This window comes from Pseudophryne corroboree, chromosome 3 (assembly GCF_028390025.1).
Source record: "Pseudophryne corroboree isolate aPseCor3 chromosome 3, aPseCor3.hap2, whole genome shotgun sequence".
Taxonomy (NCBI): Eukaryota; Metazoa; Chordata; class Amphibia; order Anura; family Myobatrachidae; genus Pseudophryne; species Pseudophryne corroboree.
The window spans coordinates 697,945,297-697,962,283 of NC_086446.1; the positions used below are offsets into that span (position 1 = coordinate 697,945,297).

The 16,987-nt window shown below is 41.1% G+C and overlaps 1 protein-coding gene across 4 annotated transcripts in view; it reads right to left on the minus strand.

Moving 5' to 3' along the window:
- Positions 1-16,987, minus strand: part of CPEB3 (cytoplasmic polyadenylation element binding protein 3) — a 228,686-nt gene that overhangs the window by 5,556 nt on the left and 206,143 nt on the right. For all 4 annotated transcript variants that reach the window (XM_063962037.1, XM_063962040.1, XM_063962038.1 and 1 more), the window contains 4 exons: positions 12,050-12,168; positions 9,578-9,692; positions 3,622-3,803; positions 1-1,864 (listed from right to left, as the gene is read on the minus strand). The exon at positions 1-1,864 is cut by the window's left edge and continues 5,556 nt beyond it. In XM_063962037.1, coding sequence (XP_063818107.1) covers positions 1,637-1,864; positions 3,622-3,803; positions 9,578-9,692; positions 12,050-12,168 — 644 coding nt within the window. In that variant the 3' untranslated portion in view covers positions 1-1,636. The remainder of the gene's footprint in view (positions 1,865-3,621; positions 3,804-9,577; positions 9,693-12,049; positions 12,169-16,987) is intronic.

Below are 16,987 nucleotides of genomic sequence, written 5' to 3' on the forward strand. Positions count from 1 at the left end.
CCAGGATAAAAATTTTGTTTGTCATTCGAAAAACCAAAACATTACCCCTTATATATTTTTTAGGGCAGACATTTCTTTAGCAATCCTTGTGCCTTGCATGTAAGCCCAACAGATAATATTCCCAATTATGTTTGGTAGTGTCTCAAGAATAGGAGAAACTGGAATTAGTGTGCTGAGGCGGGGCTAAAAGAGCTAGAAAAATATTCTATAGAAATATAATATAAAAAAATAATAATAATAATAATAATAATAATAATAAAAAAAATCAAACAACTAATACAAAAAAATAGGGATTTGTAACCAAGAAAGAGCTCATGTTTCTGTTTAGCTACCAGCTAACGAGCTGTCAGATTATACACAGAGGCCTTAAGTTACACCTGATCACAGTACACGACAATCAGTTTACTACATAAAATAAAATTGCACAATATAAACAGAGCACCGCATTTTTTTTTCTCTTTTTAATCTACCATCCTTTATTCTTTTTTTCACTTAATATCCTACGTCTATTTTAATTATTGGTAGTTAATACAGCTAAATAAATCTGTATGTAACTGTCCCGATTTTTTTTTTTTTTTTAAGATGCATTACAGATCATCAGACATGCCTTCCTCCAGTCATTGGTTGGATAGTTATTTAGTACTTGCTTGTCTTCTGTAGACACTTCGTTAGTTTGTGCATTGTGGTCAAGTTGTATATGATGTAGAATATTATTGCATGCAGTAATCTGACGTATCAAACATGCATCGAGAAACGAAAAAACGCGACCTTCCTCGGAAGTTCTCTATATCAGTTTTCAGCAGCTCTTTAACTTCATTTTAAATTATACATTATATATATATATATATATATATATATATATATTTGTTTTTAAATCACAGATACCCTAGCCTGAATAGAGTATTCTGGTATTGTAAATACCATTTTTTTTTTTAAATAGCAGCAAAAGCTATTGCAGCATCCATTTACATAACACTAAAAAGGTCTACTTCTTTCAAACCTGCTCATTAACAATAATAATAAAAAGAAAATTGATTTACTGTATAAGATATTATTCTGTTTTTAACTTAAGCATATTAAAAAAACACAGGGTTCTTAAATACCCATATAAGCTAAAGATGTAGGTTCATAGAGCAGTGAAGGGAATCACTATATCTCATTGCATGGATTATGAGAGTAAGACTGACATTTCTGGATGATTTTTGCTACATCTTGCACTTAATGAGGCCTTTGGTAAGTCGTCTTCTATGGGTTAGGATTATATTAGTTGTGAATCAGACTTTACTTAAGTACATGCTCCAGAGCTTTGAACAGAAATTCTTCACACCCACAACAACCTGTACGGGAGAGGAACTTGCACCAAGTCTACTGAGAGGTCTCTACTGACAATACTCCTGTGCAGGAAATTAAGGTACCAAACAGATATACAGAGATATTATATATCAAAGTGCAAAATTCAAAAAAACAGTTATACTCTGCAGGTTTGCATTATACTGGACACTAAGTTCAGTAAGGTGGCTGTAAATAATAACATTTATAATACAAAAGAACATAATGACTGATTTTCTTTCATAGATATGAGGGATCGGAATTAGTTTCCACTCAACCTCCGCGGCAGCCCGAGAGTGACGAGTGCTCAGCTCCAGCGGAACGGGACGTGGCGGGGCCGATCCCCTCCTTCTTTCACCAGTGGTTTGTGGAACTCTCTGCCAGCACGGGAGTGGATGCTGGCCCAGCAGTACTCGCAATAATACTGCAGGCAGGTAACGTTGGCACAGAAGAATGGGGCAAACTTTCCACCACAGCGCGTGCCCTGGCATTCATCACACATCTGGTCGTCCAGCACGTATGGCTTCACTTCCACCTACCAATGCATGAATGGAAAAAACAAGTGGATAATGGTTAAAAACCAACACTTTCAAAATGTAAAATTCACGTGTAAAAAGTATCAGTAAGCAAATTTAAGGCTGCAGAAAAAATGCCTCCCCCGTGCCTCATACCTCAGTGATGCAGAGAGTTACTAGTGGATGACTATATCACTATTTCCTAATAGCTGCTGCAATCACACTTAGACAGCTGCCTATGAGTTATCCTCGACCCAGAACGGTCTTGTAACCCTGCATCTAATCTGTGTCAAAACACTGTTGTATACATCTAAGAATCATATCCACAATAGGCATGTATCTTAAACAAGGTGCTGCAAGATCTTTTATTCATGCACTCATTATCTCCCACTCGGACTACTGCAATAGTCTCCTTACTGGTCTTACCCTAACCAGACTCTCACCCCATAGTCTATTTTGCTGCTGCTCTGCCAGTCCTTACATTGGCTGCCTGTATCTACAGAATTTAATATAAAACTTCTTACTGGGCTATTAACAAAACTGCATTACCATACATCTCTTCACTAATCTCAGTATCTCCCGATGGGATCAGTACAATCAAAATCTGCGGCTCTCATCCACTCATTACCTGCTCCCAGTCCAGGATTATATAGGATTCATGCACTCTTGGAATCACTTCCTGCACACAAGACCTTCCTCTAGGCTCCAAGCCATCCAAGTGTTCCCTCAAAACTAACCTCTAAGCTTCTAAAATTCCTGAACTACCCTATTTACCACCCTCCCGCCCCTAAGGCTAGTCTACCCGAATATGCCCTTGACAAACAAAACTTTATAATTTTTATTTTCATTCTATACGCAAATAACCTGTGAACTCCAGACCAACACTGCTCACGTATCAAGCGCCTGTAGTTTGTAAGTGTACTAACCGGTCCCTCTTACCTATCTGTCTCTTAATGCCCGGTCCTGTTTTATTACTGTGTGATCCCCATTGCAAAACAATAAGGAATATACTTCAACTATGTAAATAAAGGTTTATAAAGACATTTTAATAACACTGAAAAATATTTTTCTTATAACAAACACCCAATTCAATCATGCTTGGGATAAACACACTAATGAAATAAATCAGCAGTCTTGGAGAGCCAAATGGTTTATTTGGTCTGATGTTAACTTTTGCTGTTTCTTATTCGGTCAATTCCACTTTACTGTATCTTATTCTTTTTGTGCTTGGTGTCCCAAAAATGCAAACTGATTTTATTGCTAATTGTTATATAACGAAGAAACAGTCTATAGAAATGACATTGATGAGGGAGTGGGTTAAAGAAGGACGGGCTTGCTTCTGGCCGGGCTTAAAGCAAGTGATCTTGGCAGCGTTATACTTAATGAGCCTGGCAACATGATGCTCCAGATCTTCTGGGAAGGAAACGGCAAGCGAGTTGCATGACTATTCAATGCCGGCTCTTAGTTCAGAGGCGTGTGCTGCTGCGGCTGATATTTTAGGCAGATTAGAAACCACAATAAAATATGCAGGCTAGAAACCGGGACCCAGCAGCTGAAGGAAAAATAAAACTATATTTCTGCACGAGAGATTTTCATAGAATTGGCAGATGAATATAAAGACATTTCCACATGCTCTTACTTTCTAAACCAGGGGTAAGCAATGTCTGGCACTCCAGCCGCTGTGGAATTACACATTCCAACATTTCCTAACAGCCCAACTGTGACAGGGCATGCCAAACTCCGACCTTACAGTACAGTTAAACGGGTGCGACCTTACCCGTTTATCAATGTCGTTGTGTTGCAGTTGAACAAATCGAGCACTGATTGCTGCAATGTAGCTCTGCTGATTGGAAAATGCCACCCGTCCTGCACCCTTCGGATATTTCAATTCGGGATCTGTATCTATGCCAGCGTAGCAGACTCCCCCATACAGACGATCCATGATCATTGCCAGCTCAACTGGAGGAATACAGGAAAATTAGGAAATTTAAAAAAATTAAAATAAAAAAAGTATATAATTAAATAATAACAATAATAAAAAATAATATATATATATCTATCTATCTATCTCTACACACAGACATATATATATATATATATATATATATATATATATATATACATATACATATACACACATACACGCACAATGTGTGCATAATTTTGCAGCAACTCCAAACAAGACTCTAGCAGTCCCCAAAGACAAGAAGACTCTCTGTTCACAGTCGCATACAATATTCACAGCATTGATGACATAAAAAAGTACATTCAAGTAATAACATCTCCATGAGTAGATATGATGACTGTCGACATAGACCTCACCCAAATCGTGATCTTGCACAGATTAGGTAAGATGTTAATTATATATCAGGCTGTTCGGCAAAGGGGAGAATGTAGACACTTCTAAATAAAGGGCCCTTTACTGGCCGTTCAAGTTCTAGACTCTAGATCCTCCGGCAATAGCTGCAGAACTGGGGTGATAGGTGTATACTTCCATGCTATCTGGTGGGCAGACTGGTTATTAAACCATGCTGTGTGTGAGCAAACAAGTATTCCACACCATGGAGTCCATTCTATGTAGCAACCTACGAGCCCTTGGCTAATACATATATTAGTCACTTAGCTTTATATATTACCGATGTGCGGAATCTGCCGAAAACTTGCAAGTTGTCATGTTGCATTTTTGATCACATTAAGTGAATGGCCAAACACTCCCTATTTATTAGGATCTTTGACGCAAAGTTTGAACTTTGCGCATCTGAGCCCCATCAGAGGGAGAGGGGACTACACTGAGAAACGCTTACGCACAGATGTTATAAAAACAGAATTTATTCACCGGTAATAGAATCACTGGTCTATGCAACGTGCTCCAGCACCATGCCGCAAATACATAGTGCTGGGAAAGAATCCTCGTCTCACAATTACTAAAGCGCAGACTCTCAAGCTGCGCCGTTCCATTCTACGCTCAGGAAAGCGGGGAAGGCTGCCATTTGCCAATTACAAATTTAGGATTTTTATTGCTACAGCTATAATGATAGAAAACAATTCCAGCTGTCTGCCAGCAACAAATGGAGCAGGAAAATAAGCAGTTTTACAGTTAAAAATGCAGTTTTGTTGATTTTTAGATTTCGCTGCTGAAAATACACAAACCTTTATATTGCCCCAGAGGCCAATCTTCCCTAATGTGCTAAAGTTAGCTTTGCATAGCTAGAGTGTGCTGGAAGAACTTGCTGGCTGTACAGGTACCAAGTCAGCTAAATCTGGTTAAACAAAGGCATGTTTGTGTAAAACTTTGACAGGATAAAGCAGTTTAACAAAATGTTAACTGTCCACCTTTTACAGGCAAGCAGAACGATTACTGTACACTGGCGCATATTTACGGCCACTGATAAACACAATGTACAGAATGTTTCTAAGAATCCAGTAAATGGCTGCAGTCAATATTTATCTAATTAATAAGCATCCAAACAACTAGACTTTGTAGACCAGGAATATCAAACTCAAAATCCCAACTGGGCCGAATAATCAAGGTCTAAGTCTTGTCTGGGCTGCAAGAAAAAGAAAAATTATTATATGCAATTTTGAAAGGTTAGTTAGAAAAACCAACAATAAAGTATAATCAAAGAGATGTCAAGTATCGTGAAGCAAACAACTGTAATAGTGTGAGCTGGGAGCTGTGTTATTCCCCTTCATATCACTGTGCGGCCCCCTCTCCTCTATGTATTAATAATACCAGCGAGAGCTGGGAGCTGTGTTATTCCCCCTAATACTGTATAATCACTGTGCGGTCCCCTCTCCTCTATGTATTAATAATACCACATATCAGCCAGAGCTGGGAGCTGTGTTATTCCCCCTAATACTGTATAATCACTGTGCGGTCCCCTCTCCTCTATGTATTAATAATACCACATATCAGCGAGAGCTGGGAGCTGTGTTATTCCCCCTAATATTGTATAATCACTGTGCGGCCCCCTCTCCTCTATGTATTAATAATACCACATATCAGCGAGAGCTGGGAGCTGTGTTATTCCCCCTAATACTGTATAATCACTGTGCGGCCCCCTCTCCTCTATGTATTAATAATACCACATATCAGCGAGAGCTGGGAGCTGTGTTATTCCCCCTAATACTGTATAATCACTGTGTGGTCCCCTCTCCTCTATGTATTAATAATACCACATATCAGCGAGAGCTGGGAGCTGTGTTATTCCCCCTAATACTGTATAATCACTGTGCGGTCCCCTCTCCTCTATGTATTAATAATACCACATATCAGCCAGAGCTGGGAGCTGTGTTATTCCCCCTAATACTGTATAATCATTGTGCGGTCCCCTCTCCTCTATGTATTAATAATACAGGTTGAGTATCCCATATCCAAATATTCCGAAATACGGAATATTCCGAAATACGGACTTTTTTGAGTGAGATAGTGAAACCTTTGTTTTTTGATAGCTCAATGTACACAAACTTTGTTTAATACACAAAGTTATTAATAATATTGTATTAAATGACCTCCAGGCTGTGTATATAAGGTGTATATGAAACATAAATTAAATGTGTGAATGTAGACACACTTTGTTTAATGCACAAAGTTATAAAAAATATTGGCTAAAATTACCTTCAGGCTGTGTGTTTAGGGTGTATATGTAACATAAATGCATTCTGTGCTTAGATTTAGGTCCCATCATTATAAGATCTCATTATGGTATGCAATTATTCCAAAATACGGAAAAATCCGATATCCAAAATACCTCCGGTCCCAAGCATTTTGGATAAGGGATACTCAACCTGTACCACATATCAGCGAGAGCTGGGAGCTGTGTTATTCCCCCTAATACTGTATTAATCACTGTGCGGTCCCCACTCCTCTATATTAATAATACCACATATCAGCGAGAGCTGGGAGCTGTGTTATTCCCCCTAATACTGTATTAATCATTGTGCGGTCCCCTCTCCTCTATGTATTAATAATACCACATATCAGCCAGAGCTGGAAGCTGTGTTATTGCCCCTAATACTGTATAATCACTGTGCGGTCCCCTCTCCTCTATGTATTAATAATACCACATATCAGTGTGAGCTGGAAGCTGTGTTATTCCCCCTAACACTGTATAATCACTGTGCGGCCCCCTCTCCTCTATGTATTAATAATACCACATATCATCGAGAGCTGGAAGCTGTGTTATTCCCCCTAATACTGTATAATCACTGTGCGGTCCCCTCTCCTCTATGTATTAATAATACCACATATCAGCCAGAGCTGGAAGCTGTGTTATTCCCCCTAATACTGTATAATCATTGTGCGGTCCCCTCTCCTCTATGTATTAATAATACCACATATCAGCGAGAGCTGGGAGCTGTGTTATTCCCCCTAATACTGTATAATCATTGTGCGGTCCCCTCTCCTCTATGTATTAATAATACCACATATCAGCGAGAGCTGGAAGCTGTGTTATTCCCCCTAATACTGTATAATCACTGTGCGGTCCCCACTCCTCTATATTAATAATACCACATATCAGCGAGAGCTGGGAGCTGTGTTATTCCCCCTAATACTGTATAATCATTGTGCGGTCCCCTCTCCTCTATGTATTAATAATACCACATATCAGCGAGAGCTGGGAGCTGTGTTATTCCCCCTAATACTGTATAATCACTGTGCGGTCCCCTCTCCTCTATGTATTAATAATACCACAAATCAGCCAGAGCTGAGAGCTGTGTTATTCCCCCTAATACTGTATAATCATTGTGCGGTCCCCTCTCCTCTATGTATTAATAATACCACATATCAGTGTGAGCTGGAAGCTGTGTTATTCCCCCTAACACTGTATAATCACTGTGCGGCCCCCTCTCCTCTATGTATTAATAATACCACATATCAGCGAGAGCTGGGAGCTGTGTTATTCCCCCTAATACTGTATAATCACTGTGCGGTCCCCTCTCCTCTATGTATTAATAATACCACATATCAGCGAGAGCTGGGAGCTGTGTTATTCCCCCTAATACTGTATAATCACTGTGCGGTCCCCTCTCCTCTATGTATTAATAATACCACATGTCAGCCAGAGCTGGGAGCTGTGTTATTCCCCCTAATACTGTATAATCACTGTGCGGTCCCCTCTCCTCTATATTAATAATACCACATATCAGCCAGAGCTGGGAGCTGTGTTATTCCCCCTAATACTGTATAATCATTGTTTGGTCCCCTCTCCTCTATGTATTAATAATAGCACATATCAGCGAGAGCTGGGAGCTGTGTTATTCCCCCTAATACTGTATAATCACTGTGCGGTCCCCTCTCATCTATGTATTAATAATACCACATATCAGCCAGAGCTGGGAGCTGTGTTATTCCCCCTAATACTGTATAATCACTGTGCGGTCCCCTCTCCTCTATGTATTAATAATACCACATATCAGCGAGAGCTCGAAGCTGTGTTATTCCCCCTAATACTGTATAATCACTGTGCGGTCCCCTCTCCTCTATGTATTAATAATACCACATATCAGCCAGAGCTGGAAGCTGTGTTATTGCCCCTAATACTGTATAATCACTGTGCGGTCCCCTCTCCTCTATGTATTAATAATACCACATATCAGCCAGAGCTGGGAGCTGTGTTATTCCCCCTAATACTGTATAATCACTGTGCGGTCCCCTCTCCTCTATGTATTAATAATACCACAAATCAGCCCCCCGGCAGTCACAGGAAATAGCGACAAAAATGTAGGTGTGTCATTACCATTTTTGCCACGTGTCTCAGTCTGCAACTGCAATCCTAAATGCATATTTTCGCACAGTTGCTGCGTACACATTTGCAGCTGTGCCAGTATTAACGTACATCTCTAAATCTGACTTGTCGGCTGTTTTTGCGGCCTTTTGGGATTACAATTGCCGGTATGCTGGCATCGGTATACTGAACGCCGGTAACTCACAACCAACCCCAACGCATGCTTGGCTCTTACGTGGAATATCATTTCAATAAAGTATTTTAAAAAGAATACCATTACTTCTTTATTTTAGAGAAAATAAATTTAGTACAGATCCCCCCCCCCCCCATCCCAAATACAATGTCCCTCACTTTGGTTTATTAAAAGATGGGTTTTACTCATACCTCATATAGGGGTCTATTCATGAAGCAGTGAAAAGCATGGAGAAGTGAGCCAGTGGAGAAGTTGCCCATATGGACCAATCAGCATTGAAGCAACATTTATAATTTGCATGCTATAAAATTATACAGAGCAGCTGACTGGTTGCCATGGGCAACTTCTCACTGGCTCACTGCTTCATGAAAAGACCCCGTAGTCTTACTCTTTGTAAGTACAGAAACTTGCCAGCAAAACAATAACTCAAGAGACTCAGGTAACATGAATGGGACAACAAAGCAGGAAATAATGCATCAGTAAGTTCCTACTTACCTTGAGAAATAAATGACTAAAAAAGGTATAACCAGTAAGGTAACCACTGAAGATATACAGCACATGCTAATGAAATTCTGTATGTGTGACCTCTACACAGTGCTACCTGCATTGTCCACAGAGCACTAGTAATAAAAAAGTTTACGGATATTTATTCCCCCTATTCCCAGCTGCTTAGTGTATTGCTCAGCATATCTCCATTCTGTTTTTTACTCACTCTCTAGAACACTATGACCCCATGAAACATCCTTACATGCCATTCCATTCCCTTACATACAGTACATACCATCACAGCCAGGAAATCTTGTGTTACTTACCGGCTCGCAAGGGTCGCGGGACACCCCCAACAAATATGGTTTTTCTAGGGTCCAATGGTTGAGAGCCATCCATCACAAAGTCGCTATCGCTCAAATTCCAGGGACGGATCTGGACCTGCATTAGATATAAAAACATTAGAAAAACAATACCATGATAGATTTCATCATCAGTGCATGGATGGGTAACAAGCCCCTCCTGCTTTATAGCTGTTAAAACCTATTGCTCAGATGGCCCTTCTAAAAGGTTAGAGGGCTGCATGGAGGGGGTACGGGGGCCACAGACATGGCCCCTGAAGGGCATGAGGTTGCCAATTTGCTCTAGTGCACGGGGATGCAACATGTGGCACTCTAGCTGCTGTGGAACTACAGATCCCAGCTTGCACTGCCACAGTTTTAGCACACCCTATAAGTGTAGTTCCTCATCAGGCCGAGTGCTGCACACATTACTTAGCCCTGCTCTATGTATGTAGTTTACATTTTACACATGAAAACTGGTACAAATTAGGAAAGGGGCGTTTCCTATACTTTTAATGTTAATTTGGAGAATCAAAAATCGGTACAATGGGGGTCATTCCGAGTTGCTCGCTAGCTGTTTTCGTTCGCAGCACAGCATTTAGGCAAAAAAAGGCACTTCTGCGCATGCGTAAGAGGCACAATGCGCACGCGCAACGTACTTTCACAACAGCCAAAGTAGTTTCACACAAGGTCTAGCGACGCTTTTCAGTCGCACTGCTGGCTGCAGAGTGATTGACATGAAGTGGGTGTTTCTGGGAGGTAACTGACCGTTTTCGGGGAGTGTGTGTAAAAACGCTGGCGTGTCAGATACAAACGCAGGCGTGCCGGGGGAAACGCAGGCGTGGCTGGCCGAAAGCAGGGTGTGTTTGTGACGTCAAAACAGGAACTAAATAGTCGGAAGCTAGGAGTAGGTCTGGAGCTGCTCAGAAACTGCACAATCTTTTTATGTAGCAGCGCTGCGATCCTTTCGTTCGCACTTCTGCTAAGCTAAGATACACTCCCAGAGGGCGGCGGCTTCGCATGTGCACGGCTGCTAAAAGCAGCTAGCGAGCGAACAACTCGGAATGAGGGCCCATGCCTTTTTTGGCAGGTACATACCATAAAAAAATGGTACTGTATCTGCCACAAAGGTACAGTTCGAGGGAATGACCTTATAATACATAAGGCCCGTTGTAAACTATTATACATGGGTGGTATAGCACAGTGGGTAGCGGTGTGTGTACGGACTGGCTGTGCATTTTTCAATACATGTCCCTTATATATGGATTTGTCACCTTTATACTGCACACATTCTATATGCATGGATGTTTTATATTTGTCTTATAAAAGGCTCTGTGTATCTTTCTACTCAGATCTGTTCCATGTTCATGGATAGGGAAGTTCTACGCGCATTGCCTGGATGTGGTTTATTTGTGGTTTCTTACTGTATACTATAAGGAAATAAATAGCTGTGAACTCCCATTTAGAACAAGTAGGACAGCACTGCTATAAGCCACTGTGAAGCCACGTTAGCAACTCCATACAGTGCTAAGCAAACAGTATACATAAATACACCTAGTGCAATATGCAACAAAAGGCAAGGTGAAGGGGGTAGGGAGAAGCAGAGGACAGGGCAACTCAAATATCATCCCTAGCCAATTAAGATCTCCACACATAGAATTGCAGGGTTAGGATCATCATAGAGGAGCAATAATTGAAGAATATGTGATTAGGTTGCCTGTATTTTCTTTAGGATATTAAAAAAATAGACAAATCGTTTTAATGACACTCAACGCAGTAATCTCTGCTCCATCTGTCAGCAGGCAGAACACTAACTAGCTACTCATCGGCATAGATAGATGTGCTAGACAACACAAGCGTCGCTGGTGAAGACTAAAGCCAGCTGTTTATACCAGTGATTTTAGATAAATGCCAGAGTCTTGTTCCATAGGAAAAACAGACAGAAATTCTGTAGGAATGTGTTATTGGCCACTGTAATAAAATGGTTAATAGATGCACAGGCCTCTGTACTCAGAAGGCTGCCTTCATTATTTTAACAAATGATTGGAATTCCTAAGACTGATGTCACACTGCGGCAGGTCTCAAGTCTTGTTGGAACAGTGTGGCAGCCTGACTTATCGTTCAGAGGGGCATATGTATTAAGCCTGGAGAAGTGATAAAGAAGTGATAAGTGCAAGGTGATAACGCACCAGCCAGTCATCTCCTAACTGTCAATTTACATATTCAAGCTGATTGGCTGGTGCGTTATCACCTTGCACTTATCACTGGTTTATCACTTTTCCAGGCTTAATACATCTGCCCCAGAATTCTATACTGCACACGATGATGGGGTGAACAGATGCAGGTATTCCTGCTGGGGTGAAGAGATACACCTATTCTTGATAACATGATAGAATATTGCAGACAACAAGAAAGAGTGGCTATCACCTAGTACGAGAGGAGACACAAGATCCTTACAGGTTTGTCCTTGATGGTAGGGCTGGATACACACAAGTAGAGCTTGCCGTCTTCTTCTAAACAGGCATCAATCAGCGCTTGCACGGAACTTTCCTCTTGAAAGAGCAGGAAGGCATAACCTTTACAAGAGAGCAAGAACAGCCACGTCAAGCTTGGTCGTCATAACCGCACTGCACTATTAATAGAACAATCCAATTTTCCAGTACATAAGCATTTCAATTCATGCCTGGAGAGGAACAAATGCTCTGAGCTTTGCATAGAAAAAGCTTATTTTCAACCCGGTTATAGCATACAAATAGAATTTTAACATTTTATTAAAAGAAAAACCTGTGAGCAGCTATTTAGTTGTAGCCTCCAATCTGAGCACACACAGCTGCAGTGGAACCATGTGTATATCTGAAGAACTGTCTAATATAGATACAAAAATGGGCAGGTTGTGAAAGACGTGTGAAAAGATATGGTCTTTTCCATAGCAAGCATTGTTATCCGCAATTAATTTAAGACCTCATAATACTACTTCATTTAAATAAACCTTTCTCCCCATAGGACTCAAACTGCTTGAGGCAGCCATCTTGTTATTTTAAGTAATCACTCACATCAGTCCCTGGTCTCATTTGACTATTCAACATAAATTCCCTACCACACAAACATACTATGGACCATTGCGGTAAAATTGGACCCTTGTAAAATGCCATTATGTTCTTGGCCATTATGGGAGGAAATTTGTGTAAATGCAGAGAGAACAGGCAAACTCCACACAGATAAAGTATTGGCGAGAATCAAACCTAAGACACCAACACTGAGGCAGCAATGCCGACCACTGTGTCACCACTGAAGCCTCAGCAAATTATTATTTTTTTTAATTGACTGTTCCTTTCTCTAAAGGGAATCCAATTCTCACTCCATTAGCCACAATCAGCAATATTACTTCTGTAACACTGTAATCTTTATATAACAATATGAGAGATGTAGCAGTAGTATTTTACTGGGGAACCCCAAAACTGGCATTAATTAAACCCTCAAATGACAATGTTTTTTGAGATATGTTCCATAATTTAATGATTGCTACTTTTGGACAATTTGTAAGTGAAATTGTAACCTGTAGCCACCATGACTGCTGCACGTTCCTCATACACAAAGTTATTCTAGAACGAATAAAATCACATCATTATCACTGAGGTGCCAAAAGCCTTGAGACGGTTTGGAGGAGAACAAATGAAGCTTCTCGGACACTCGTCAAATGATGGAGAAAAACTGGTTAATCCAAAGTCACCTTCATCGCAGGCACATTGGAGACAAGTCTCACAGTTGATGAGCACTCGATCATTTAACATCTAAAGGCTTGCAGGCTTAATGAGTCAAAAGAACTGCAGTAAAATGTCATTCACAGGCCCCAACAGCCAGGTATCCTTCATTCGGAATGTGCAAGAGATGAACAGAAGGAAGATTAGAATGCACTCACATCACATTATCCCCAATAAGACATGGAGACATCGTATAGTCATAGCATTACAACAAAAACACATAAAAAATGCAGAGAAAATGCACTCATGCAGGCAAGCCTGTTTCATAACAAGCCATAAATAGAACTACTCAACTATTCAAAATAAAACCTCACTGTATTATGACTATACACAGAGATGAGTACAATCAGGGACAAAACAATGTTCTTGTAGAAAGAACATCGAGCTCTACTGGAAAAAGTGTACTTTCTGCTTCATGTTTATACTAAAAAGGAAAAAATTCCCACAAGCAATGTGCCTCAGGGCGCCACCTGCCGGGGGCAACACAGCAGGCCACCCCCCCCCCCCCCCCCGCCACACGACCCCCCACATTAGAGTCACTGATCCATTTTTTAAGTAGAATTACCAAGGGGACTCGAGGAGGATGAGGGTGTTGATTTGTGTGCAAGAGGTGCGGGAAAGGTTGGCAATACCTTCCTAATGGCTATATGCCAAGATGCTTCAGCCTCAGAGCCAGCTAGTCACAGCTGCCATGAAGGGGGAGGAGCTGGGAGTGACACCGTCCTGAAGTTTATGCAGAGACGCCTGTCACTACTGCTCGGCAACTATGCAGCTATGTTAACTGCTGTGGCAGAGGGCAGTTGCGAGTGAGGGGGAAGACGATAGCATTGTGGCTAGGAGCGGCCTGACCATGAAAATGTGCATCTGAACATGAGACAAGGAGGTGCATCGGCATAACCTCACCAGAAACGTGTACACATAACATAAACTAGCCCAGATAGCACATCTGGCTCTCCGCAAGATCAAGTCCCGCTACAACAAATGAACGGAGATGGTGTTTACCACAGCCACGCACAGTGCTTCCAAAAACGTAGGTCAAAATGTGGGAAAGGCAATAGAAACACCTCATCAAATGGACCCACAATAGATCATAGTAATTGCAAAAGTGAATGTTCCTGTTTGTACAAACGTTAACATTCAGCTTAACCGTTAGTATACCACGGGGGGTCTTCTGAGGACCCCACAATGTTATTTTTTGTGATCCTGCCGTATCTATAACAACTATTTTACTCCTGATTTTTCTGTGTGTCCAGCATCGGATTAAAATAAATACTGTGTAATTAGGGTTATAAAATGTTCTTTCAAAAAAACGAAAAAAAACAAACAAAAAAAACCTATACTACGTTACAAATGCAGAACTTTTTATATGTGAGAAACACAGGAAAACAACCACCACTGTGACACGTGCTAAGGACTGTAGTGATGGCAACACATGAAAAGTGATGTATTGTTACCGTAGTAAAATAATATAACCTTTTTACAAGAATATACCGTATCCAATCGGATGTAAAAATGTACACACTGTAATGAAGAATAATATATGGATTTTATTGGCTAACTGCTCTTGAAATAAATAAAATATTTTATGCTCACTGTCGTACCCTTACTAGAACGTATCCCTTCAGAAACCCAAAAAACATAATTTTAGTAATTTACTGCATAAAACAGTTGAGATTTTAGACAAAAAAACGTGGGGTCCTCTGAAGACCACAGCTTGGTAAAGTACGTTGACGAGGTAGGCTTGGTATATTAAGGGTTAAAGAAAACCCCCCAAAAAGTCAAACAGATGAGCAATAAATCATCATTAATTTTCAGTTCTTTACCTAGTGCACACATATTCCGCAGTGCTTTAGAGAGAATATTTGCCATTCACATAAGCCCCTGTCCCAGCAGAGCTTACAAACTTAATTCCCTACCATATATAAGTGTCTACAGTACAAGAGAAAGCCTTGGGTAATTACAGACTCCTGGCCCTTCAAGGTTGTATTTGGTAGACACTAGTTACAAATGTTTGTGTCATGATAACCTCAATGTACAGCACTGCATAGTATGTAAGCACTTTATGGGCTGTATTCGATTGTTTTGCACGCCCGATCTCCCTTCTAAAGTGACCGGAGGTAGCGGGGCGCACTTCAATATTGCTTTTTTTTTTGCACTGATTGCACCCATAGAGATCGGATTTAGCTACGTAAAGCAGCTAAACCTAACCAAAGTGCTGGGTGCGATAGCGAAAAGTGCCGTTTGGGCAACCAAATGGGTCATTTTTTAAGCATTTCAGCTTGCCACCCCTGGGGCTGCGGGCTGAAATGCAGGCACCTGCAGCCATCACGTCTGAATGGACCAACAATTAAATTGCTCCGTTTGGCGCCATCTTGTGGCTGCTGGCGCACACCACAATTGAATCTCACCCAATAACTGATCATGTCTGCTGCGAGAAAGTCCCACACTGACAGATTTGTAGATGTTGTATTACATTGGGAGCTTGGGGCAGCCTCAGGCTGAGTTGTGGGACTCATATGGATCAGGTAAACCTATGTTGTGTTCCGCCTGGGGCTTCCACAGGTTCCCATTTATCATACAAGGTCTACAAAACAGCATACAGTTTGGGCTTTTGCTATATCACTTTTCCACTTGATGGCTTAGCTGGCCTGGTGTACCCTACAGCAGCTGACAAATCGGAGGGGTACCAAGTACAACTACATAGCAAAGGGGCTGCCTAAGAGTACTACATGCTTTCTATAGTGCAGCTACTGTAAGTACATACAGTAACATGAACTCTTCTTAGAGTACACTTTCAGCCACTGTTAGTCCACTTGATATTGTTTGAAGCGCTCTCTCTCTCGAGCTGTGACCTACATTATTGCACAGGTGCATCTACACTTTATGTATGTAAATTCAAAGTACACCCGACATCCTAAGCAGGGCATTAGCAACCATTCTGCAGGCAGAAGCCGTCATGCAATGGAAGGACAGCCAATCACTTGTAATGTTAAGCACAACCGAAGAACTTTGATGTAATCGATGCATCATGTGGGGACACATTATCTGGTTGGTGTACATGGTCACTCCGCTAACTCCCTCATAACTTTCTGGTAAGGCCTCCCTGATATGTACCACGCCAGGCAAGCCATCAGCATGAAATCCGGTATGTGACAGGGGTAGGTGGGATGTTATGTAGTGACTGTCCCCGCACTACAAGAATAGTTGCCCTGGTTGACAGTACAAACTGGTACCATGGTGGTTATATATTGGATGGTACAGCTGCCTTCATCTGGAAGCAAGAACTACAGGTGGAGGCCAACGCACAAACGCCCATGGAGCCGACACACGAGCATTCTCTCCCCTGTGCATAGAAAAGGAGAAAATGCAGGTGCACACTAAGTACTGCTAATCAGAATAATTATAAGTGACACTTAATACAGCACTTTTTTAACACCTACATTTTTTTTTACCAATGTAACATTTTAAACACACTAATTATTACCTCTCACCTACGTAATACTCATCACATTACTAATGTTACACCTTTGACAATTAAACATCTCCCTAGTGCGATGCCTTGAGGTGGTTGGCTTGTGCTGGTACCTTAGGAACGTTAGGGACCCACCAGATGAAGTCACCTGGTCGTGGTTGG